The sequence below is a fragment of the Elgaria multicarinata genome, chromosome 11 (assembly GCF_023053635.1).
Source record: "Elgaria multicarinata webbii isolate HBS135686 ecotype San Diego chromosome 11, rElgMul1.1.pri, whole genome shotgun sequence".
Classification (NCBI taxonomy): domain Eukaryota; kingdom Metazoa; phylum Chordata; class Lepidosauria; order Squamata; family Anguidae; genus Elgaria; species Elgaria multicarinata.
In genome coordinates, this window is record NC_086181.1 from 47761119 (window position 1) to 47783334 (window position 22216).

Consider the following 22216-nt stretch of genomic DNA (forward strand, 5'->3'; position numbering starts at 1 on the left):
TATGAAAGTGGTATTTAAAAAGGCAGGAGCCACACCAAGCAGGATATAGCGGTATGAAAGTGGTATACGGTATATGTCAATGAGTCCCAACAGTTGTCAGTGCACTTCAATACCACTATAAAGAGTAGTGTGGCTCTTACCTTTTATATACCACTTCCATAGTGCAATATCCTGCATGGTGTAGATGAGGCCTGAGTCTGTGAGGTGCAGCCTACCAACTTTGAAACATCCATGTAGAGTAAGAGTGAGTAATCTCTACAGAAGTATCTAACTCCATTTGCTTAAGTGTTCAAGCACTTCCCTTTGCCCTGTGCTGTCATGACTGAGTGGAATCAAATCCCCCTGCATTGAAGGCGTAGTGCTGTATGTACACTCTGTGATAACATTCAGTAACATGTTTTGTCACAATGGGCTTTGGCTGTTAAAAAATATAAAATCTCAAGCTGTTGTGAATACTGGAGGTATAGTCAAAGTCTATAATCAATTAAATAAAAGTGCCTGCCTGCCTAAATTCATAGTGACATGTTTTTAGGGGAGCCAGCAAAGGAGCATGAGATATAAGAGGTGCCACCAAAATGATTTGTAGATTCACAGACAAGAGACACGACTTCTAGATTGCCCAATCTGGGACGACAAAATGTGCCTGGCCTTGCAAGCCATAACATGGATTAATCATTAAAGTGTTATCAGTTCCAGAAACATCTTTAAAAGTACACAGAACCAAAATTAGAATTATGCTTCATTTTCTTCTGTTTCTCTTCATGGGCTTTCTTCTTCTCTAACTTTTTCCAAATGTATGTTTACTCATGAGTAAGTCCCATTGAGTTCAGCCAGTAAGTGTATGCAGGACTGCAACTGACAGAGCAATGCTATATACACCAGTTACACGCAGCGGTGGGAGAAATAAAGCCATAGCTAATCCAGCGGAATGGTTGCTGTATCACACACTCACAGGCTGTTTTGTGCAAAGTAAACATGAGAAGAGCCATGCTGGATCAGACCAAGGGTCCATCTAGTCTAAAATTCCTTTCACACAGTGGCCAACTGTTTACGGGAAACCTACAAGCAGGACCTGAGTGCAACAGCACCTTCCCCCCCATGTTCCCCAGCAACTGGTGCACATAGGCTTACTGCTTCTGATACTGGAAGAAGTAGCATAGAGTCATCAGGACTTGTAGCCACTGATAGCCTCCTCCAGGAATCTGTCTAACCTCCTTTTAAACACACCCAAATTGGTGGTCATCACTAAGTTTTGTGGTGATGAATTCCATAATCTGACTATGCACCATGTGAAGAAATGCTCCCTTTTTCCATATACCTTTCACCAGAGTTCCCCCTTCTGGGCTCTAAGTATGCGCAATCGAGGCTAGAGAACTCAGACTATTGGGCAGTATAGAGTTGAAACGGCTAAATAAATGAACACAGTCATGTGCAGTATTATTTCAGTTATCGTCTGTCTGTGTGGTGTTTGTATACAGGTAGTGGCAGGCTGTGACTGGGTGATGAGTTACACAATTTCCTATGTCTGAAACAAGGCCATGGTGGCTTTAAAAAAAACACAAAAATCTCATATCAATGTAAAGAAAATTCTTTTCACCAGAGGCAGATGTAATGTTTCACAATCCATGAGGATGTAGTTGTGATCTGGAGAAACATAGGATATGGCATAAAGCATGTTCCATCCTCCGCATCCGATGGCCACTAAGCCAACATTACTCGAGTATAATATTCCTCTCTTCATCCTTCTAAAATGTGCTATTTTCTTTCTGTGTCCTTGGCTCATTCTCGTATGGTCTTTATAATATTTAGACTATAGCAATTCATTATTTGTTGCTTTACCTGTGTCTCATCTCAGAACTTTTATTGCTATTTTTCATTTAGCTACTACTACCTTCTCTGCTTAGAAATATGATCATGTTACTGAATTATTACCCTCTCTTTTAATTAGCTGCCATCTTCTTTTCGTACCAAATATATTAATTCTTCAGCTCTATCATTTTTCATCACTTTCACTTTATTATGTTTCAGGGTTCTTTTCAAATTATGGATTTCCACTCTTAAAAACTAATTTGCTTTTTGCTTTTTCTTTAGCTATGTCCTAAGCGAGGTATGCTCTGCCCTCTGAGATCTGATCAGTTAGGTCCCTTCCCACCTTAAAAAAAAACCCTTAACTTTGCTTAGTGTTCCCCTGATATTATTTTATTGCTGGCCTGTTACAACAATTGGTTGGCAGAATCATAGTTGGAAGAGATCTCAAAGGGTCACCCAATTCCAATAGTCCCTAATTAAAAATGTCAAACGAAGGAGAGCCACCCGCCTTCCATTTCAGTTCAGTGCTGAATAGCTCGTACTGTCAAGAAGTCCTTTGAAATGTTGAGTCAATATCCTTATTTATTTGTTTGAACCCACTGGTTTTGGTCCTACCCTCTAGAGCAGTGGTTCTCAACCTTCCTAATGCCGCGACCCTTTAATACAGTTCCTCATGTTGTGGTGACCCCCAACCATAAAATTATTTTCGTTCTTCTCTACACGATTCATTGTCATGGGATGGTTTGCTAATGAAAATAATACATAACAATAGCTTCAATAATACAAAAGATGATACATGACATAGTTCAGTCAATACAGTTTCCTAAGACCATCGGAAATATGTGTTTTCCAATGGTCTTACGGGACCCCTGTGAAAGCGTCATTCGACCCCCAAAGGGGTCCCGACCCACAGGTTGAGAACCGCTGCTCTAGAGCAAAGGAAAACAAATTTGCTCCATCATCTCTGTGACAGCCCTTAAATATTTGAAGGTGGCTATCATAACACCTCTTAATCGTCTCTTCTCCATGTCCAACAGGCACCTTCATAGGACTTGGGCCACAGCTAGACCTAAGGTTTATCCTGGGATCATCCAGGGTTCGCCCCTGCCTGAGCACTGGATCCCGTGTCACCTAGATGAACAGGTTTGACCCCTGGACGATCCAGGGATACACCTTAGGTCTAGCTATGGCCTTGGTCTTGAGGCCCTCACTATTTTCATCACCCTCCTCTTGACACATTCCTTATTTAAACTGTGGTGCCCAGAATTGGACACACAATACTCCAGGCAGAACAGAAGGGTACCGTTACTTCTCATGGTCTGCACACTATACTTCTCTTGATGCAGCCTAGAATTGCATTAGCCTTTTGAGCACTACATTATACCACTAACTCATGTTTAACATGTGGTCTACTGAAAGCCCTAGATCTGTTTCACATTTAACTAATTTGAGTGTATATATTTGCACAGGACCTCTTCCCCCGCCCTCTTTTAATGACATTTGTATAGCATCTAATTAATTTTAAGCACTTAGCAAATTATTATCATCATCGCAAAATTCTAATCGACAGGCTTGCTTTCATTAAGTTTTCATTAGAGATATAAATATGCATGGCATTCTTAGTAAAATCAGTGGTGCAGCTCGGTAATTTTAGATTCTGGACTTAATGGTCTCCCTTTGTATGGCATTCTGTATTATTTCATTTGTGAACCACGCAACTAACATTTCTCTCCCCCCACCAACAAACCACCATTCCAAGCTTAACAAATGCTTCTACATTCTTTAAACGTGAGAATGTTTGCCAACCATTTATATATACTCAGAGCATGTTCAGTTTGTATTTTAGATTCACTTTAATTATAGCACCATCACGACTACAAGAACAATATGGAGTTTGCATCTGCTACCCTGATGTCATCATCACCTGCCACTATGTGGGTAATGGTGGAGCAGGGGCTGGACAGCTTTGGCCCCCGAGGCCCAACCCTAGCACTGGGTAAAATCCCTAAAGCCTGGATTTCTGTGAAAACTGATCTTCCCTTTGCTGATCACACATCTGGTTGCCATGTTTTACTTCTTTCTCTACTAATAGGAGACCTTTTTTCCACACTAATGGTGCCCTAGGGCCTGTGTGGTTGCAATAGAGAATGTCCAGTTAAAATGTTGGACATCCACAATTCCCACACGAGGCACGTGGTTGTTTGTGGGCCTCTTAACTGCCTTCAGAGGGACAGTTGGTGGCCATATATCTACACAGGAGGCATTCCTCCTCGGCAGTGCCTCGTATTTAAGGCCTCTTTGACCCAAGACGCCATATTCCTCTTTATCTGTGTTTCGCCAACACTTCAAGACCTTTCCGAACAAGTTTAGTTTGATTCTTGCTTAATTTAATTTATTCTTGTTTTTGGTACTTGTATGTTTTTTGTCTTTGCTGGTGCTGCTTTAGCTTACTACAAACGTGTTAATGATTGGTTTTATATATTTTGTAAGCTACTTTGAGCATCTCATTTTTTTTTGGAGGATAAAACAGTATAAACGTAAAATTAAGAATAATAATTGAGATCACTAGGTAGGGGCATCCATTGTGTTATAACAATTATTATTTCGTGTAACATCCTTTTTAGTATTTAGGGTAAAAGCACATGGTAGTACGTGTACATTTTTATACTGAGGAAGTAATTGGCAGATTTCTGCCAGGAACTATTGGCAATACTTGGCGGGAATGGCAGGACTAAGAAGAAAAATGTTCGTTTTCTTTTTACTGTCACGAGCTGGAAATTTTATAGAGGTGACGACGAGCCCCGCCATACAGGCGGCTGTGAATCCTGAGGTAAAACTGAAGCTAGCTAGCAGGAGGCCGTTGGTGTTTTGGCGGGAAAGCCTCTCGCTGTCCTTCGCGCGCGCGGCCCCCCCTCCATCCTCAGGCGGCGCGCGAGCACCACCCCACACCCCTTTCAGTAGCGGAGGAAAAGGCGGGAAAGCTCCCGCACGCGCGTTGAGAGCGAAGCGCAGCGAGAGCAAGGGGAGGCGGCTCGTCCAAGGGTATAGTGCGCATGCGCTCCAAAGGAAACCTTTCCCCATCCCCTTTCGAGGGCCCGCCTTTGCCGGCGTTATTGGGCGCACGCGCAACGAAGGAACGCCGCGAGCCCTGAGTGCGCATGCGCGCCCCAGCTCAGGTAGGGGGCGGGGGCGGCGTGGAAGGTCAGTGGGCAGAAGCCCAACCCGACCGGAGCGGAGCATGCGCCGTGCGTGGTGGGCGGCTGCCGGCGCATGCGTGGTGGCAGCGGCCGTGACAGGGAGTGAGGGGCTCAGGTGCGCCCGGATGGCGGCCGGGTCGAGGAAGCCGGGCTCCCCGCGGGACTCGGAGTCGGAGGTCTGGTCCCGCCGGGTCAGGGAGCTCGTCAGCTCCGAGCCCGCCAGCCGCCTCTGCTTCGAGTGCGGGCAGCGCGGCGTCACCTACGTGGACATCACCATCGGCAGCTTCGTTTGCACCACCTGCTCGGGGGCGCTGTGAGTCCCGGGGTGGGGGGAGGGGAGAGGGGAGAGGAGGGGGAGGGGCGTAACCCCAGGGGTGGAGCAAACAAGGAAGGGGAGGGGCGCTCCAGATGGAAGTGAAGAGGTGGGGCTAAGGGGGAGGGGCGTAAACCCAGGGGGTGGAGCAAACAAGCCGGGGGAGGGGCGCTCCAGATGGAAGTGAAGAGGTGGGGCTAAGGGGGAGGGGCGTAAATCCAGGGGGTGGAGCAAACAAGCAGGGGGAGGGGCGCTCCAGATGGAAGTGAAGAGGTGGGGCTAAGGGGGAGGGGCGTAAACCCAGGGGGTGGAGCAAACAAGCAGGGGGAGGGGTGCTCCAGATGGAAGTGAAGAGGTGGGGCTAAGGGGGAAGGGTGGAAACCCAGGGGGTGGAGCAAATGAGGAGGGGGAGGGGCGCTCCAGATGGAAATGAAGACCTGGGGCTACGGGGGAGGGGCGTAAATCCAGGGGGTGGAGCAAATGAGGAGGGGGAGGGGCACTCCAGATGGAAGTGAAGAGGTGGGGCTAAGGGGGAAGGGTGGAAACCCAGGGGGTGGAGCAAATGAGGAGGGGGAGGGGCGCTCCAGATGGAAATGAAGACCTGGGGCTACGGGGGAGGGGCGTAAATCCAGGGGGTGGAGCAAATGAGGAGGGGGAGGGGCACTCCATATGCAAATCCGAGTGGAGGGGTATTCCATATGCAAATCCAAAGGGGAGGGGCGCTCCATAGGGAAATTAAAAGGTGGGGCTAAGGGGGAGGGGCGTAAATCCAGGGGGTGGAGCAAACAAGGAGGGGGAGGGGCGCTTCACATGGAAATTAAAAGCTGGGGCTGAGGGGGAGGGGTGTAAGTCCAAGGGGTGGAGCAAACAAGGAGGGGGAGGGGTGCTCCAGATGGAAATCAGAGGGGTGGGGCAATTTATTTATTTATTTATTTATTTATTACATTTCTATACCGCCCAATAGCCGGAGCTCTCTGGGCGGTTCACAAAAATTAAAACCATTCAAAGTTTATTATTATTATTATTATTTATTTATTTATTTATATAGCACCATCAATGTACATGGTGCTGTACAGAGTAAATCAGTAAATAGCAAGGCCCTGCCGCATAGGCTTACAATCTAATAAAGTATAAAACAACAGTATAAAACCATAATATAAAATACAATATAAAATACAAGGCAGGTGTTTTCTATATGCTGGGCATGGGGCAGACATGGCCCATGGGGTGGGGTGTGCTCGTGTTGAGCAAGGGGTCGCAGGTGCTGACATTACATTTTGGAAGATTTCTCCCATTATTTTTTCCGTGTATAAATGAATGTCTGAAGTGCCATAATAATGCCTTTGCTTATCATATTTATTTATAAAAAAATTATTTATTTCATATATTAGTTATGCTTTTAAACCACCCAAATAATCCATGTTCTCTAGGCATTGTACAATATACTCATAACATAAAGTGCAAGCAACAAAACCATGAATAGAAACGGCACATAATGAAATCCGCAGCAAAGAGTGAAAATGCTGCAGCACCAGAGTGAAACCAGCCACCACTGAGAAGCCCCCGACTCTTGTGCATGCCAAGCGAACCAATCTTAACTGCAGGCACTCAAAGCTGGACCCCTAAAACAGATCTCAGCGTACAGCAGGATTAAATAGATCACCCTTCAGATGACTTGGACCCAAGCTGTTCAGGACTCTGTACTGGGCCCAGTTGGCTGAAGTTACGTTTTTAGACTTCCTGGCTTCCGTATTTTGTACCAGTTGTAGCTTCCATACTGTCTTCAGAGCCAGCCCCATATAAGTGCATTGCAGTAGTCTAATTTGGAGGTAACCAGTGCATGGGCAACTGAGGTCAGATCAGATAGGACCCAGTCTGGAGCAGAGGGGGACCAATCGGAGCTTGTAAAAGGCATCCCGCCCGCAGCCACTGCCTGCAGCTCCCCAGGCTGCAATGTATCCAGGAGCACCACCAAGCTGCACACCTGGTCCTTCTAGGGGGAGGCGTCAAGGACTTCCCAAGCTGCGGAACCTCCATCCCATATTAAGTTTCAGCTTATCTTCTGTGTCCATCGCAAACTGGATCCAAACATTTTTTCAGGAGTTTCCTGCCTCCCTTGGATTCTTAGGTGTGAAAGAGAGGTAGAGCCGTGTTCGTGCCATCAGTATGTTGGTGACGTTGAAGCCCAGAGCTCTGGATCACTTCTCCCAGTGGCTTCATATAGATACGCAAGCGCATGGGGGGTAAAATGGAGCCCTGTGGTGCCATAGAACCCAGCACTGCTTTCTAGTACTGTCCCTTGAGAAAGGACCCTGACACCGGGCTTCAAGGGGTCGAGGGAGCTGTTGCCCTGATGTTGAGATGTCATATGGGGCGGGGGCGGTGTTTGCAAGTAAGGCCAGCTGTAGGTGACCCCTAAGTGAGGGCTCTTTGCAGGGATTGGAAGACTTTAAGCATGTAAAACCCACATATTCCTCCATGGCTGATTGGAGCACAACTCTGGAGCACACATGAAAAGGAAGTATTGTGGAAGTGAACAGCAGCAAGGTCTAGGACTTTGACTCCTTCCTCTTCTCCCCCCCCTTTCCCCCGTCCCTGTAATGTTTAGTTATCCCTTGCCCGGCACTGGTCCCAGAGGGGGCTGTTCCTGTGCCCAGTTTGCAGCATGAGCGCAGTTCTGAATATTTCATTTTTAGCCCTTTTAATAATTAACTGCCACCAGCAGTAAATCCTTGCCTCAGCAGTTCAGAATGGTAGGAAATGGGAGCCATGACCGAGCCAGCAGGCGCCTGGGGGCAGAGTTGGTGCCGGGGTACCACATGGCCGTTGTGTGGAACGTAGAAGGCACATAGAGCCCAGCACTGCCTTCTAATACTGAGGGCCAGGACTCCCTCCTGGATTCCAGAACTCATTGTGCACTCAAAAAGTGTGTGTGTGTGTCACCTGCCTGCATGGACTGCTGCCTGCCTCACTACTCACCAGGGTGCCTCTCTTGTAAATGCACGCAGTTCCCTGAAAACAGAGTGGAACCCACAAGCCCATGTTTCTTTTGCCATTTACGCCTCCTCCTCTCCCCCGGAGAACTTTGGCATCTAATTGGTGGGTGCTTTTCTCTTCTTTTTCCCACCCCAATGCAGCCGTGGGCTGAATCCCCCTCACCGGGTCAAATCCATTTCCATGACAACCTTCACAGAGAGCGAGGTACAGTTCCTCCAGTCCCGCGGGAACGAGGTGAGTTGAAGGCCAGCATGGGCCGTGTTGACTCTGTGCACTGAGGCCGTGTCTGTGCCGTTTTGTTTATGCACCGCCTTTCCATACATAGTTCATGCTCAAAGCGACTTAACAGTGAAACATGGCAAAATAGCAAAGGCGCATTCTCTGTATCATCCCTTGGGAGGGTGGAGGAAAGAAAGGAGGTTTCTCAGAGGGGCGACGGTGGGCCTCCCTCCCCAGCGCTCATTCATTCAGGCCCACTCCCTTCCTAAAGAACCCTGGAGCCCTGAATTGCAGCTTCATAGGCTAACTCTGGCACCCCTCCCCAGGTATGTCGGAAGATCTGGTTGGGCACCTTTGACTCACGGACGTCTCTGCTGCCAGATTCCCAAGACCCTCAGAAAGTGAAGGAGTTCTTACAGGAGAAATACGAGAAGAAGAGATGGTGAGAGGGGAGGCAGAGGATGGGACAAGGCTCACGAGCAGGCAGAGGCGTCCTGCATTCCGCTGCGCAGCCCAGATTCTGCCCACGGGCGCACGCTGGGCTCCCTCTGCCTGCTTTTCGTATTGCGGGTATTTACTACGTATTTGATTCTCACCAGGAGCCAGAGCTCTTTGGGTGGGTCATAAAATAAAGTTTAAACCATCAAATGCATAATTGTGGTAGAAAACAATGTAAATTCTAAAACAAAACAGCCACATAATAAACCAAAGCAAAACCAACAGCAGGGGAAAGGAGCCGTCCAAATATCTAAAAAACACAAACACACTTTCAGCAACTGAAAAGCCTGGGAGAATAAAGCATTCTTCACCTCGCCCTTTAAAGACGGCAACTGAGGTGTCAGGTGAGCCTCTCTGGGGGTTGTATTCCGTGACCAGGTGCCACCACAGAAATGGCCCCCTCCCCAGGAGCCTCCCTCGTCACCTTATTCAGTTGGGGCACCCAGAGAAGAGCCCCAGAAGATAACCCTAAGGGGTCCAGGTAGGTAGATATGGGAGGAGGTGTTTCTACTGCTGCATTTTCACAAGGAAGAGGGTGGTAAAGGGCAGGGGTTTTGGAGAGCAGGGGTTTGGGGAGAATGTCCTTGGTGGCTCACCTTCTTCCCTGGCCTCCCTTACAGGTACATCTCACCAGAACAAGCCAAAGGCTTGGCCTCTCTGAGTGCCCAGAGCTCCGCTGCAGAGGTGAAGACGCTGCTGGGGGACTCGGGACCTGTGCCTACGGCAGTCAAGCCTGCTCAGGTTGGAACTACGGGGGAACACTCTGACTCAACAAAGTTGCTGGGGCCCTTCTTTCTGTGCTCCGGTCACCCCAGGCCAGCCTATTCCACCAGCAGTCCTAACACAAGGTTTCTGTCAGCTGCGACAGTGTAAAAGATACCGGGCGGGCCGGGGGACGGGGGGTGACCGTAGCGAGATTCCTTCCAACTAGCCTCTTGAGCTCCCTGGCCCTCAGCTCCATGAGGGGCTCTTCAGTGGTTAGTGCTGCCCGGACGTCCCACCTCCTTCGTGACAGGACAGTCCTGTCGTTCCACCAGTCACCGTGTGACCCTGCTGTCTCCTCCAGCATGGGCTAGCAAAGTCACCGGATGCCCCGTGCCGTCTCCGTCCAGGGTGCCTTCTTTGTGCTTGTAGCGGCGCCTGACTCCCCACAAACCCCCTCAATAGTAGGCCCCTGATTCTGGGTTCAGACAAATATTGGAGCTGCTTGTTTGTGTAGACGCAGGGACAACTTCCAGGTCAGCGACTCACCAGCTCCAAAGGACAAGAGGAAGTGCTGAGCCCGGGTCGGTGCTCCTTAGGCACAGACGAGCATTTCCTTCCGCAAGCCGTCCCTGGGCTATACGAATACCCACGGTGCGGTGGGGTCCAACACCTCGCCTGTCCACGTGAATCTGTCCTCCGTGGCTGTTCTGGCCCATTCCCTGAGTGAGAGCGATTGGCTTCGTGGGCTTCCCAGGAGCACCCCGGGCTCTGAGGGGAGAGAGGGGCAAGGTCTCTGGGAGGCCCAAATCCTGGTAGGCTTTTAGGGTGACCAGCTTTGTTTTCCAGACTCTGGACAAAGCCCAGCCGCAAGTCCCTCAGCCAGCCAAGAAAGCCAGTATGGACCTCCTGGCTGACATTGGGGGAGACCCCTTTGCTGCCCCTCAGCCCGGACCTGCCTTTACAGCCTTCCCTGCCTTCGGGAGTGAGTAACATCCTGTCTTGTGGGAGTGGGCAGGCACGGGTATTACGCCGACGCAAACTGGGGGGCAGCTCCAGCCGGAAGGGTCTGGCTGGGGAGTGATGGAGCTAGAGACTCCGGTACGTGTGACTGAGAGATGGTGGAGGAGCGGCCACGTCCGGGATCTCGTGGGCGGTTCTGTGGCCCCTCTCGGGATGGCCATCGTAGCACAGGAAAAAGTGCATCGAAGAGGGCAGCAGCCCAAAGGGTGAGCGGGGGGAAAGGGGCAAGGAGGGCGTGATAAAGGGGCATTCTGTTGTGAAGGGGGCTGCAGGGAGTGGATGGAGAGGGCTCTTTCTCCTCCTCCTCCTCCTCCCCCCACAATGCCAGATTCTCAGGGAAACGGATGGGCAGGAGGTTCAGCGCAGGCAGAAGGGAGGAGTTCTTCACACAGCGCAGTACTTAAGAACAGCAGGCAGCCGGCTGTCCGAGACCAAGGTCTCGCTAGTTCAGCATTGTGTTGCCACACCGGCCAGCCAAATGCCCCAGTGAGAAAGGCAAGGAGCCCGCAGGTAGGGTTGTTGGGCACGAGCATGGACCTGCTCATGTTCTCCAGAAACTGGGCGTTCAGGGGCGTAGTGCCTCTGATACTGGAGGCCGCAGGCAGCTACCAGGACTAGCAGCCATCGGTAGCCTTCTCCTCTAGGGAATTGTCAGAACCCCCCTTTAAAGCCGCCCACGTTGGTGGCCGCCCCCACGCACTGTGGGAGCGGATTATGTACCGTGTGAAGGAGCCCCTGCCTTGTATCTGGCCCACATGCCTCCCTCTCCGCTTTATCTGTGCACCAGGCATCGTTTTGAACACCCGTCTCCTGTTTCCCCTTCCTTGCCTTATTTTTTCTAAGCTGAAGAACTCCAAATGTTTCCACCTTTCCTCACAGGGGAGTCGCTCCAGACCCTTGATCATTTTGGTTGACCGTTTCTACATGTTTTCTGCACAATTCTGCAGTATCATTGGCCAGAACTGTACACTGTATTTGAGACGTGGTCAGACTGTAGATTTGTACGAGGGCAATATGATATTGGCGTTTTTATTTTCAGTTCCTTTCCTAACGATGTCCAACGTGGAGTTTGCTTTTTTCACTTTACTTAATGTATGGAATTTGTTGCACCACGATGTGGTGATGGCTGTTGGCTTAGCTGGTTTTCAAAGGGGACGAGACAGACTTGAGGAGGAGGAGGAGGAGAGGTCTGCCAACGGGTCTTGGCCAGGCTGGCTACAGAGAGCCTTCTGATTTGGAGGCCATCCGAGGGACTGGCAATGGGAGAGCTGCTGCCTTCACGGCTGGCTTGTGGACTTCCCACAGGCATCTGGCTTGCCGTAGCAGGATGTTGGATGAGATGGGGGGCCCTGTTGCGATCATCCTCCCACCCCTGATAAAAACCCGCTGTGTGGCTAGAGTCTGGACGCCGGTGAAGGTGCTCTGCAGCCCCCATTTCCAGCTCAAACTCTCCCCCCCCCCATTTCTTTCCCAGGCCAGGTGCCAGCCCAGGCCACCTTCACCAGCTTTGATGCCTTTGGCGGAGGCCCTGCAGCATCGGCGTTTGGGGACACATTAGCCTCCGGCCACAGCCCTTTCCAGAGCCAGCCCATGGCAGCAGGTAATGCCCCCTGTGTCCCTGCAAACACCTTCCCCTGGGAAAAGCCAGGCCAGCTGGATCCTGTGATAGAGGAGAAGCAGCGCCCGGCAAATTTGCATGCGTTTCTATTTACGTAAATTAAAAAACACACCAGGAAAAGCTCCCAGAGTTTGGGGGAAGCCCTGCGGCTTGGCCGACAGATGTGAGCCGAGTCGGGTGCTCACGGGGGTTCGTTGAGCACAAAGAGGGCTGGATTCCACCGCAACAGACATCACTCTGCCTACATCACCTTAGCCGAGGCCTCCCTCCTTCCCTGTGCTCTGAGAGAAAGAAATGGGAGAATTCCACTTTTAAGAAGGGGCCTCTTACTATTAGCTGTGCTTATAGGTACTTGCTTTAAAAAGAATGTTGGTTGTTTTTTTAAAAAATGCTGTTCAATTAATTGGGGACACCATTTTTTTAATTAACCAAAAGTGTTTTGGCTAAATGCTCTCCCACACTAAATGCTCTCCCACAAAAATGCTCTCCCACACTAGAGGCATTCAAGAGGCAGCTGGACTACCACCTGTCAGGGATGCTTTAGGGTGGATTCCTGCATTGAGCAGGGGGTTGGACTCGATGGCCTTGTAGGCCCCTTCCAACTCTGCTATTCTATGTTTCTATGATTGATTGATTGATTGATTGATTGGTGCAGGGAATGCTTATCAGATTTGCAGATGACACAAAATTGGGTGGGATATCTAATACCATGGAAGACAGAAACAAACTTCAGAGTGATCTTGATAGGCTGGAGTGCTGGGCTGAAAACAACAGAATGACATTTAATAGGGATAAATGCCAAGTTCTACATCTAGGAAATAGAAACCAAATGCACAGTTACAAGATGGGGGAGACTTGGCTCAGCAGTACTACAAATGAGTAGGATCTTGGAATTGTTGTAGATCACAAGCTGAATATGAGCCAACAGTGCGATAGGGCTGCAAGAAAGGCCAATGCTATTTTGGGCTGCATTAATAGAAGTATAGCTTCCAAATCACATGAGGTACTGGTTCCTCTCTATTTGGCCCTGGTTAGGCCTCATCTAGAGTATTGCATCTAGTTCTGGGCTCCACAATTCAAGAAGGACGCAGACAAGCCGGAGCGTGTTCAGAGGAGGGCAACCAGGATGATCAGGGGTCTGGAAACAAAGCCCTATGAGGAGAGACTGAAAGAACTGGGCACGTTTAGCCTGGAGAAGAGAAGGTTGAGAGGGAGACATGATAGCACTCTTCAAATACTTGAAAGGATGTCACCCAGAGGAGGGCCAGGATCTCTTCTCGATCCTCCCAGAGTGCAGGACACAGAATAACGGGCTCAAGTTAAAGGAAGCCAGATTCCAGCTGGACATCAGGAAAAACTTCCTGACTGTTAGAGCAGTACGACAATGGAATCAGTTCCCTAGGGAGGTTGTGGGCTCTCCCATCCTAGAGGCCTTCGAGAGGCAGCTGGACAAGCATCTGTCAGGGATGCTTTAGGGTGGATTCCTGCATGGAGCAGGGGGTTGGACTTGATGGCCTTGTAGGCCCCTTCCAACTCTGCTATTCCTTGATTCTATGAAATAGTGCAGTCCCAGTTGCAGAAGCTTTGTTCCCCCTCTCCCCTATTAGACCACCATTTCGGGCCTCCCACTCACTGTCTCTTCCTCCTTGCAGGTGGCACCCACATGGGCGGATTCCCTGCCTCCCCTGCCAGCCAACCAGGGGTGGGCATTCCAGACATGGGCGGGGCCTTCAGAGTGGGAGCCGTTCCAAGCAGGTACTCCCTTGGGCTGCCTCTGCCGCCCTTTCGTGTGACTGGCTCGCATGGCCCAGTTCAGCTACTTCCTTAGGGTAAACGTGAACCTTTTGCTGTAAGTAAGATGGAAGGCTGATCCCACGATCCATTCTGCATCAGTGGTTACACTGTAGAAGTTGACGGGGTTGAGCTCCATCCGTCGGTCCGTTTCTGTGTATTCTGCCTTTCCCAAAACCACGGCCCACCCCCAAAAGTGGTTTACAACAGACCAACACCGATACCAAAATCATGCGCAACATCAGCATATCAAGCGAGTCCAATGACAATTCATTTCAGACAGTGATAATTCCTTCAGTGGAGAACAGGTACAATGGGAATAATGCATATCAAATAGAACTACATCGTTTCAACACGATTCATTTTCATAAACACAATTTATTTTAATACATAAAGGGAAGGAAACAAGTACCGTTCTTTGCCTGGATTGGCCCTTAACTAGGGATGAGAAACGGCCGGCCTTTCGAACAGTAGCCTGGGGCAAAGGCCAAGAAGGGATTTCTTCTGGTGCATCCACAGTCTCGTGGGGTTCGTGTTTTTCCTTCCGCTATATCCTCAGAAGGGGCATCGGACAAACTTAGACCATTTAACTGAAGCCCAACTTTGCCCAGTGGCAACCTGTCCGTCTACTTGAGAATCATGCTAGAAACATACAAGGGTTGTGATTCCTAACGGCTTGCTTAGGCTCGTGTCAGAGCCCTCGTTTTGCATGCACACAGTCCCGGGTTCGATCCCCGGCTTCTCCAAGTAGGGCTGGGAAGGTTTTTGCCTGGGGAGCTGCAATACCAGGGCAGATGAGCCCAGGGTCTAGCTGAGCTGAAGGCGGCTTCCTCTGTTCCTGGGTGGAGTCTCTGCGGTGTGGGGGTGTGGCCTGCCGGGCTCCGGGGCTGCTTGTCCCTCCCCTCTTCTGTTGACCCCTTTCCTCTGTGGCCTTCACCTGCAGCGTGCGGCTTGTCTCACTCATTTTAAGTCCTTGGCTCTGCAGGCATGTTCCTGCGGCACCCCATTTCTTGGCCTGGGGTACACCATGGCCTAGATGGAGTCAGCGGGGCCGGGTGGGTAGATAAATGTTCCTGTCTTTGTGGTCCAGGCAGCCCCTCTAACCCTCCCGGCCCCCAATTGGAGAAAGCAGAGCTTCTGTGGCTGCTTTTGCGGGGAGTTTGCCCAAGCCTTCACCCAGGTGCTTTTCTGCGTGCTTAAGTGGTGTTTCTCTTTGCCAGTGTCTTCGGGGCCCTCAGCCAGTCACCTGTTCTGCCCCCACCCAGTCCTGCCCCAGCTTACGGGGGTAAGTAGCTCCACTTCTTGCCCTCCAAGTTGATGGTCTCTCTGTGCATTCTGGTGCTACCTCCACCGTTCTCTCTCATTTCCAGCCTGCACCAACCCCTTTGCCACCTCTGCTGTCACCCAGCCCACGCTGCCTTCCACTAACCCCTTCCAGACTAATGGCTTGGCCCCAGGTAAGCCCTTTTGTGTTCTCCTAGCTGCTCCTTGCTCTAAGTGGGTAGAGGAGGAAGGAGAGACTGGGGGTGAGTGGGGGAGGATCAGCTTCAGGTTCCCAGAGAGAGGTTTATTTATTAGAATAACGCCCGTCAGCCAAATGACTCTCAAGCCAGCTTACAGGAGGTCACGGTAATAGGAAAAGTCCACAACCCAGTAGTCCTTGGTCTTCTGGCTGACGTCAGGGACCAGAGTGTGCCTTCCTGCAGTGTGCTTTCTAGAGGGAAGGAGGGAGGGGGAAGCCATCTCCTGTAGCTGCTGCTTTTTCACTGGTCCAGCGATGGAGCCCGGTCAGTCTCCCCCTTTCCAGGCTGTCTTTCCTGGGAAGCAATGGGGGGTGCAGCGTCCCAGTGGCCCTTGGTCCCCCGGCCAGCGGCAGAGACCTGACTGCGCTTCCCCTCACTTCGGCCTGCGGGCAGCCAGGGCCCCGGATTTGTAATTGGCAGCAGGTGCACAGGGCTTGGCCCCAAGCTGGAGGCTGCAGCTGTTGCCCTGACAACCTGCAGAGCTTGAAGCAGGTGTTAGAAGGGAGCCAGGACTCCTGGGTTCCCTAGAAGGGGGAGGGGAAGGAAATAGGCACCCGGCGCCCTTAGTGTTTCTCCCCTCTTCTTGCAGGTGCCTTCATGGTTGGATCTCCCAGCGGCTTCTCCGCCTCCCCACTCTCCAGCGTCTTTGCTTCCCCACTGCAGCAGCAGCAGCCCTTCTACCCTCCCCAACCAATTCTGGGTCAACAGCAGAATGGAGGTAAGGGGGCATTTGTGCTTGGGGGTTATGGATGGGTCCCTTCCGCACATATTCGGAGAGCCTGTGACTCTCAGGTTGCAGGCCGCAGAATTCAGTGGCCTGAGAGTCTCGGCTTTCTGTTTTCTGCCTTTTTTAAAGGCGAGTTTTCTAGCCTTCATGGGTTGAGAAGATCAGCTTATGCAGAACAGGCCAACTCAAATGACCCAGGGGCTGGAGCACCTCCCCTGTGAGGGAAGGTGACAACAGCTGGGAGTGCTCAGCTTGGAAGAAAGGAGGCTGAGGGGAGACGTGAGAGAGGTCTGGTGTGGAGAATGTGGACAGGGAGGCATTGTTCTCCCTCTCCCATAATAGTAGAACCCAATGGGGGTCATATCCCATGAAGCAGATGGGTGGGAGACTCAGGACAGAGAAAAGGAAGGGCTTCTTCACACAGTGCAGAGTTAAACAGTGGAATTCACTACCACAAGATGTAGTGAGGGCCACCGACTTGGATGGCTTTAAAAGGGGATTAGATGGATTCCTGGAGGAGGAGGAGGAGGAGGAGGAGGAGGAGGAGGAGGAGGAGGAGGAGGAGGAGGAGGAGGAGGCGGCGGCGGCGGCGGCTAGCCATGGCTGCTAGTCGTGATGGCTCTGTGCCACCTCCAGTATCCAAGGCAGTAGGCCTGTGTGCCATCGGCCAGGGATGAACAAGCAGGACACGGTGCAACAGCTCCCTCCCACCCATGTTCCCCAGCCACTGGTGCACACAGGCTTACTGCCTCGAATACTGGAGCTAGCACACAACCAACAGGGCTAGTAGCCATTGATAGCCTTTGCCTCCAGGAATATATCCAACCATCCAGATTGGTGGCCATCCAGATTATGCAGCTCAGTGAAAGAGCATGAGGTCTGCATGCAGAAGGTCCCAAATTCAGTCTCTGGCATCTCCAGGTTTTTTTTGGGGGGGGGGGGGGGGCGGGGAACCCCTTTCTGAAGCCATGGAGAGGCGCTGCCAGTCACTGCAGATAATACTGGGTGGACCGTGCATCTCACTTGTGTTCAGTAAGGACTGAACAAATTATGAATTGCAACTCTGGAAGACACCAAATATCATTGCCACAGGAGTATCAGAGCAAGGGGAAATTATTACAAATTCACATGAACAATATGGGGCAACCATACCGTTTCTGTTTTTCTGAGAGCAATCTTTGGTAAATTGCATCTAAAAATATAGAATGTAAGCCTTTGCGGCAGGGTCTTGCTATTTATTGTTTTACTCTGTACAGCACCATGTACATTGATGGTGCTATATAAATAAATAAATAAATAAATAAATAAATAAATAAATAAATAATAGTGTGCACCAGTGGCTTTGGAACACGTGCAGGAGGCTGCTGTGGCTCTCATGTCCTGATTGTGGATCCCTGGTTGGCAACAGTGCAAACAGAATACTGCACTAGAGGAACCCTTGGTCTGATCCTGCATCTTCTCTCCGTGTCTGTGTCCGTGTCCAAAACAGTGCTCTGTGCCCTGCCTTCCCATGACTAGTAGGAGCAGCAGAATACGTGTGTGCACAGTTCCTTGATTTTAATAATTTGTACAAGTCAGAGAGCTCAGATTTGACATGTATTTATTTTTAAACATGCACACAGCTCTGCTCTCGATGCGAAGCAAGAGCATGCTGGCGAAGTGACCTCGGTTGTCCTGTTTACACTGCTTTCTCCTGCCTGTTGTGTGTGGTAGGGCAGGAGTCCTCTGACAAAGAGTCCTGGGTTCAGGGATGAAATGGGCTTTGGAGGACTTTGGACTCTCCAGGAGCCTGCCAAGGCCCTCTCCACCCGTCAATCTGCAGAATTCCGGCTCCAGCGTACATAGATCTCTATCTGATCTGGGACGATATTCCTTCCGGATCCCAGAGCCACAGATTACTCCGAATCTGGGCAAAACCCGGAAGGGGGCCGCCCTCCCTAGTTGTGTGCTAGGGCCTTTGGCTGGGAAGAAAGGCGAGGTGCTCTGCCGCGATTTCTCCCAACAGTAAAAGTCGCCCTCTCTGTCTCTCTCTCTCTCCTCCTTCAGGATCCCCCTTCGGTGGATTTCCTGTAGCCAAAGCTGGTCAGAGGGGCCCCGGACAGCCGGTTGGCATCTCAACCAACCCTTTTGTGGTAAGGAGGTCTCTCTTTCCCCAACCCCGCCTCCGTGCCTGCCTGCCTGCCTGCCGCTTCACCACTCTTGTGATTGCATTTGTTCCCTCTGAGTGCCTGCAAAGGGTAGGGAAGTGTGTGCGGTATTCCAGTGAGGGCACAGTAAAAACAAGCAAACGGGAAAAGACGAAGGCCACGTGATTCTGATGATTAAGAAAATGTTGTGTGCTTGGTATGTGGGGGACGGGGGAGACACCGAAATAGATTAGTTTTTCCAGCCTTCAAAATTTGTGGATATTTTAAGTCTAAGAATCTGTTCATTCAGTTGATCTGTGTGTGTGTGTCTGTGTCTGTGTCTGTGTCTGGGGGGTCTTCTTTTACAGACCTGCCTTTCTGTCTCCCCCACAGACCCCGATGGCTGCAGCACCTGCTGTCCCCTTCACCATGGCAAAACATCCTCCTACCAACCCTTTCTTATAGCGCTGGCAACAACAGCCCCCGGAGACCCCCCCGCCCCTCCACTTGCCTCCGTATATAGGAGAGCGCCCCGCCCTTGGGGCACGTGATTCTGCCCGGATGGGGACGGGTGCAAAGTGCTTTAGCTATTGGCCATTGAAGAGGGAGTGTGGGTGGCCCAAACCGGTGCACGGCGGGGGCTTGTCAGGCAACTGTGGGCTTTGCTGGAAGTGGGGCAGCAGTGCGGGCGGGCAGGCAGGCAGGCAGGCGAGTGGGGGAGTGTACGCGAAGCCCTGCAAGGGAGGCTGAGCAGGCCTCCCTCAGCAGTGGACGCGGAGACTCGATATCCCCACGCAGCCCTTGCACGTTGGCAGAGGGGAAGTCCTTGGGGTCAAGCGCCTGCACCGGCACTAGAGCTTCCCTGCGCCCCCTCGCTGCCGCCTCCCCACCCCCAGCAGCCCGTGCAGTGGGTTGGTCCCCCTGGACTGCCCAGGGGGAAGGAGAGAGCTCCGGCTTCTCTTTGCCACAGGCCGATCTGCCTCACCGCCCCGCAGTGACCCTCGCAGCCCCCTCCTCCCTTGCCTGGCCTCACATCCACTGTGCTGGGGAAGGAAGGCTTCCAGCTTTGAATCCTCTTCTCCCCCTGCCCCCCCCCACATTTCTCTCATGATTTAATTGCACTAAACAGGAGGGATGGCTTGAATCCTGCTTCACATATTGAGTACCAGCAGGGGCCTTCGTACGCCAGTCAGCTACACCCCCACCCCCCACTCATGAGCAGAGGAGGGAAGAAGCAATAATGACGCCCCCACCCCACCCCCCGGCAGCCAAGAGCGCCCAGGAATCCACCCGCCGCGTGGGCTTGTCCCTGGGCCTGCATGGCGCTTGGAGCAGGTTGTCCCTCACCACAGCAGCCCTCCTCTTTAAAGGTCAGAAGCATTTCAGAAGGCTTCCTTTTGGCTGCCCACGCCTGGGAGCGAGACAACGTGGGGCATGGGGGGGGGGCTTATTGCACATGTGCTTTCGTGAAAAACTCAGAAAAGAAGCTGGACTCTGTGGTCAGTTCCATACCCAGCATTGCGCTGTTTGGATACCCCCCCTTCTCCCCCCCCCCCAGTGTACCATGGGGCCTGCTGGGTGCTCATTCCATGCTCTGCAGGGATGGACAGTGTGCTTTAGCAGGCTCAGGGTGTCTGGGTGGGGAGAGCCCAGGTGAGCCATCTGGAGAAAGGTGGAGAGGGTGGAATTGCTCTCTCTCTCTCTCTCTCTCTCTCTCTCTCTCTCTCTCTCTCTCTCTCTCTCTCTCTCTCTCTCTCTTTCCCCTGCGTTCTGACCTTCCCTTGTCCGAATGCTGACCCATGGCACAACTGTCCAGCTCTTACAGTGTTCTGCATTTCACCTTAGATGAAACTAGAAAGCCCCCCCCTCGCCTCGCCCTGCCCCGCTCCGACGTCTTCCACCAACCTCATCTGGTCAAGAGTGCCTGTCAAGTCAGCTCTTCAAAAGCTGCGTTTTACGTTGCCCAGCTTTAGAAAGCAAAAGCAAGCTTTGTTTTTTTTGGTGTGTGTGTGTGTTTTTTTGGTGTGTGATGTCAGAAAGTCTGACCAAACTTAAGTTTCAGTCATTTAATTTCCACTTGATTGGAAGCAGAGAATCAGAAATGGGTGGAAAATGTTCTTTTTAAACCTTAAGTATCTGGGAGCAGAAAATGACGGCTTTGCTAAGAGAATGATGTTAGTTCCGTTTTTTAATTGTGCTGCAGCCCATCTTACACACCTTCTTCCTTCATCTACACGGTTTCATTTTAGGGCTCTTTTCAAAAGTAATGATCCGCTCACAGTATTCCCCCTGTCCAAGTTCTACGTGTTAGCCGGGGGTTGTTTTTGTAAAAAAAAAAAACACACCCCAATCTCTCTCCTTGGAAAGAAGGGAGGAGCGTTCCCTTAAGACTGGAGTTTATATTTTCAAGAAAAATATGGACTACGTTTTTAAAGATATATCTATATACTCACAAAATATATAAACACAAAACTTGTTGCACTCAAAATGTCTATAAATATCTATATGAAAAATCTATTTAAAAAACATGGTGGTCTTGAGTCTCCTTGTGTATTTTTTTTACTTTCGCCTGTGATGGCAAAGGGGGTGTCTTGGGGGTGGGGGCTGCAGCCTGAGGTTTAGGGGGAAATTTTGTGCTGGATGCAAAATGACCCTTGGGGGTTGGTTGGGTGCAGCCTGTCTTCTGATCTTGGAAGATGTCTTAAATAGGAAATGTATTTTGAATCTCGGTTCTGTGTTGAGCAACACGCTGGCAGGGGCTGTGGGGGGCGGTGGGAAGACCACAGCATGTCCCATCACAGGGGAGGGGTCTTTACCTTGGGTGCTCTGGACTTGGGTGGAAGAGTTCATTCTGCTAAGTCGGTTTTATTTCTGCCTGGGCTCTGCGCCTGGTATATCTTCAAACTTGCTGTAAGGCCCAACTTCCCTGGCTCTCTCTCCCACCCCCACCCCATTGCAGAGAGTACAGGATCCTCTCTTCCAAGCGCTGGCGTGCGCGTGCGCACACACACCTGGCTTGCCACCCCCACCCCCCATGCACACCCCACGTCTCCCAAAGGCAGGGCTCTTGGTGAGCGTCCCTGGCTCCCCTTAGGCTCGGTGATACTGGCTTCACTTTCCCCGCCACAAAGGAGTCACAAGAAAGGCCACCGTTTCCCCTCACACAGCCTCTGCAGAAGTGTCCCGAGAATGGGCCATGAGGACGAACCTGTCTCCTCGGAGGGGCCTCTCAGGTCAGAGACCCCCTCTCCAAACCCCGGCTTGGTTCTCAGTGATGTTGCTCTGCCCGCCCCGCCACCTCCCCGCTGCAAAAACCCAGCACCAGAGACCACGTGCGCTTCAGGGCCCCCTGGGGCAAGGGGAGGGGGCACTGCTGTATTGCGGGGTGGGTGGGGGGAGAGACTGAGGTCGCCTGGCGGTGGCTCTGGCTCCTGCAGCTGGAGATGGCGGCCGGCAGCCTTCACATGGTGCCGGAGTACCAGAGAGCAGCAGACAGGGCCAGCCCGGCCAGGATGCCTGAGATGTGGCCGGTGAGGGAGCTCCTGGAGGAGGGTGAGCAGAGAGAGAGAGAAGGCAGGTGTGCAGAGAAGGGCACCGTGGAGCATTCCCACGCGCCCCCTTTCCCACATGTGTCCGCTAAAGCAACCCTCTGGCTTTTTCCATGAGCACGCAC

The 22216-nt window shown here is 51.4% G+C and overlaps 1 protein-coding gene across 1 annotated transcript; it reads left to right on the forward strand.

Annotated features, from left to right (window-relative positions):
- Positions 1-5024: 5024 nt before the first annotated feature.
- On the forward strand, positions 5025-20274 carry AGFG2 (ArfGAP with FG repeats 2). The gene is made up of 12 exons (XM_063137318.1): positions 5025-5319; positions 8457-8550; positions 8862-8977; positions 9654-9774; positions 10585-10720; positions 12233-12358; positions 14029-14131; positions 15388-15452; positions 15538-15624; positions 16280-16408; positions 18464-18549; positions 18937-20274. The coding sequence occupies exons 1-12, from the start codon at positions 5048-5050 to the stop codon at positions 19006-19008; spliced, it is 1407 nt and encodes a 468-aa protein (XP_062993388.1). The 5' UTR covers positions 5025-5047; the 3' UTR covers positions 19009-20274.
- The last annotated feature ends 1942 nt before the right edge of the window (positions 20275-22216 follow it).

Bases quoted from the DNA above. Each gene is read 5' to 3' on its own strand.
- AGFG2 (XM_063137318.1), top strand. From the start codon at position 5,048: ATGCGCCGTGCGTGGTGGGCGGCTGCCGGCGCATGCGTGGTGGCAGCG. The intron at 14,132-15,387 runs GTACTCCCTTGG...TCTCTTTGCCAG, and splicing joins GTGGGAGCCGTTCCAAGCAG to TGTCTTCGGGGCCCTCAGCC. The intron at 18,550-18,936 runs GTAAGGAGGTCT...TCTCCCCCACAG, and splicing joins TCTCAACCAACCCTTTTGTG to ACCCCGATGGCTGCAGCACC.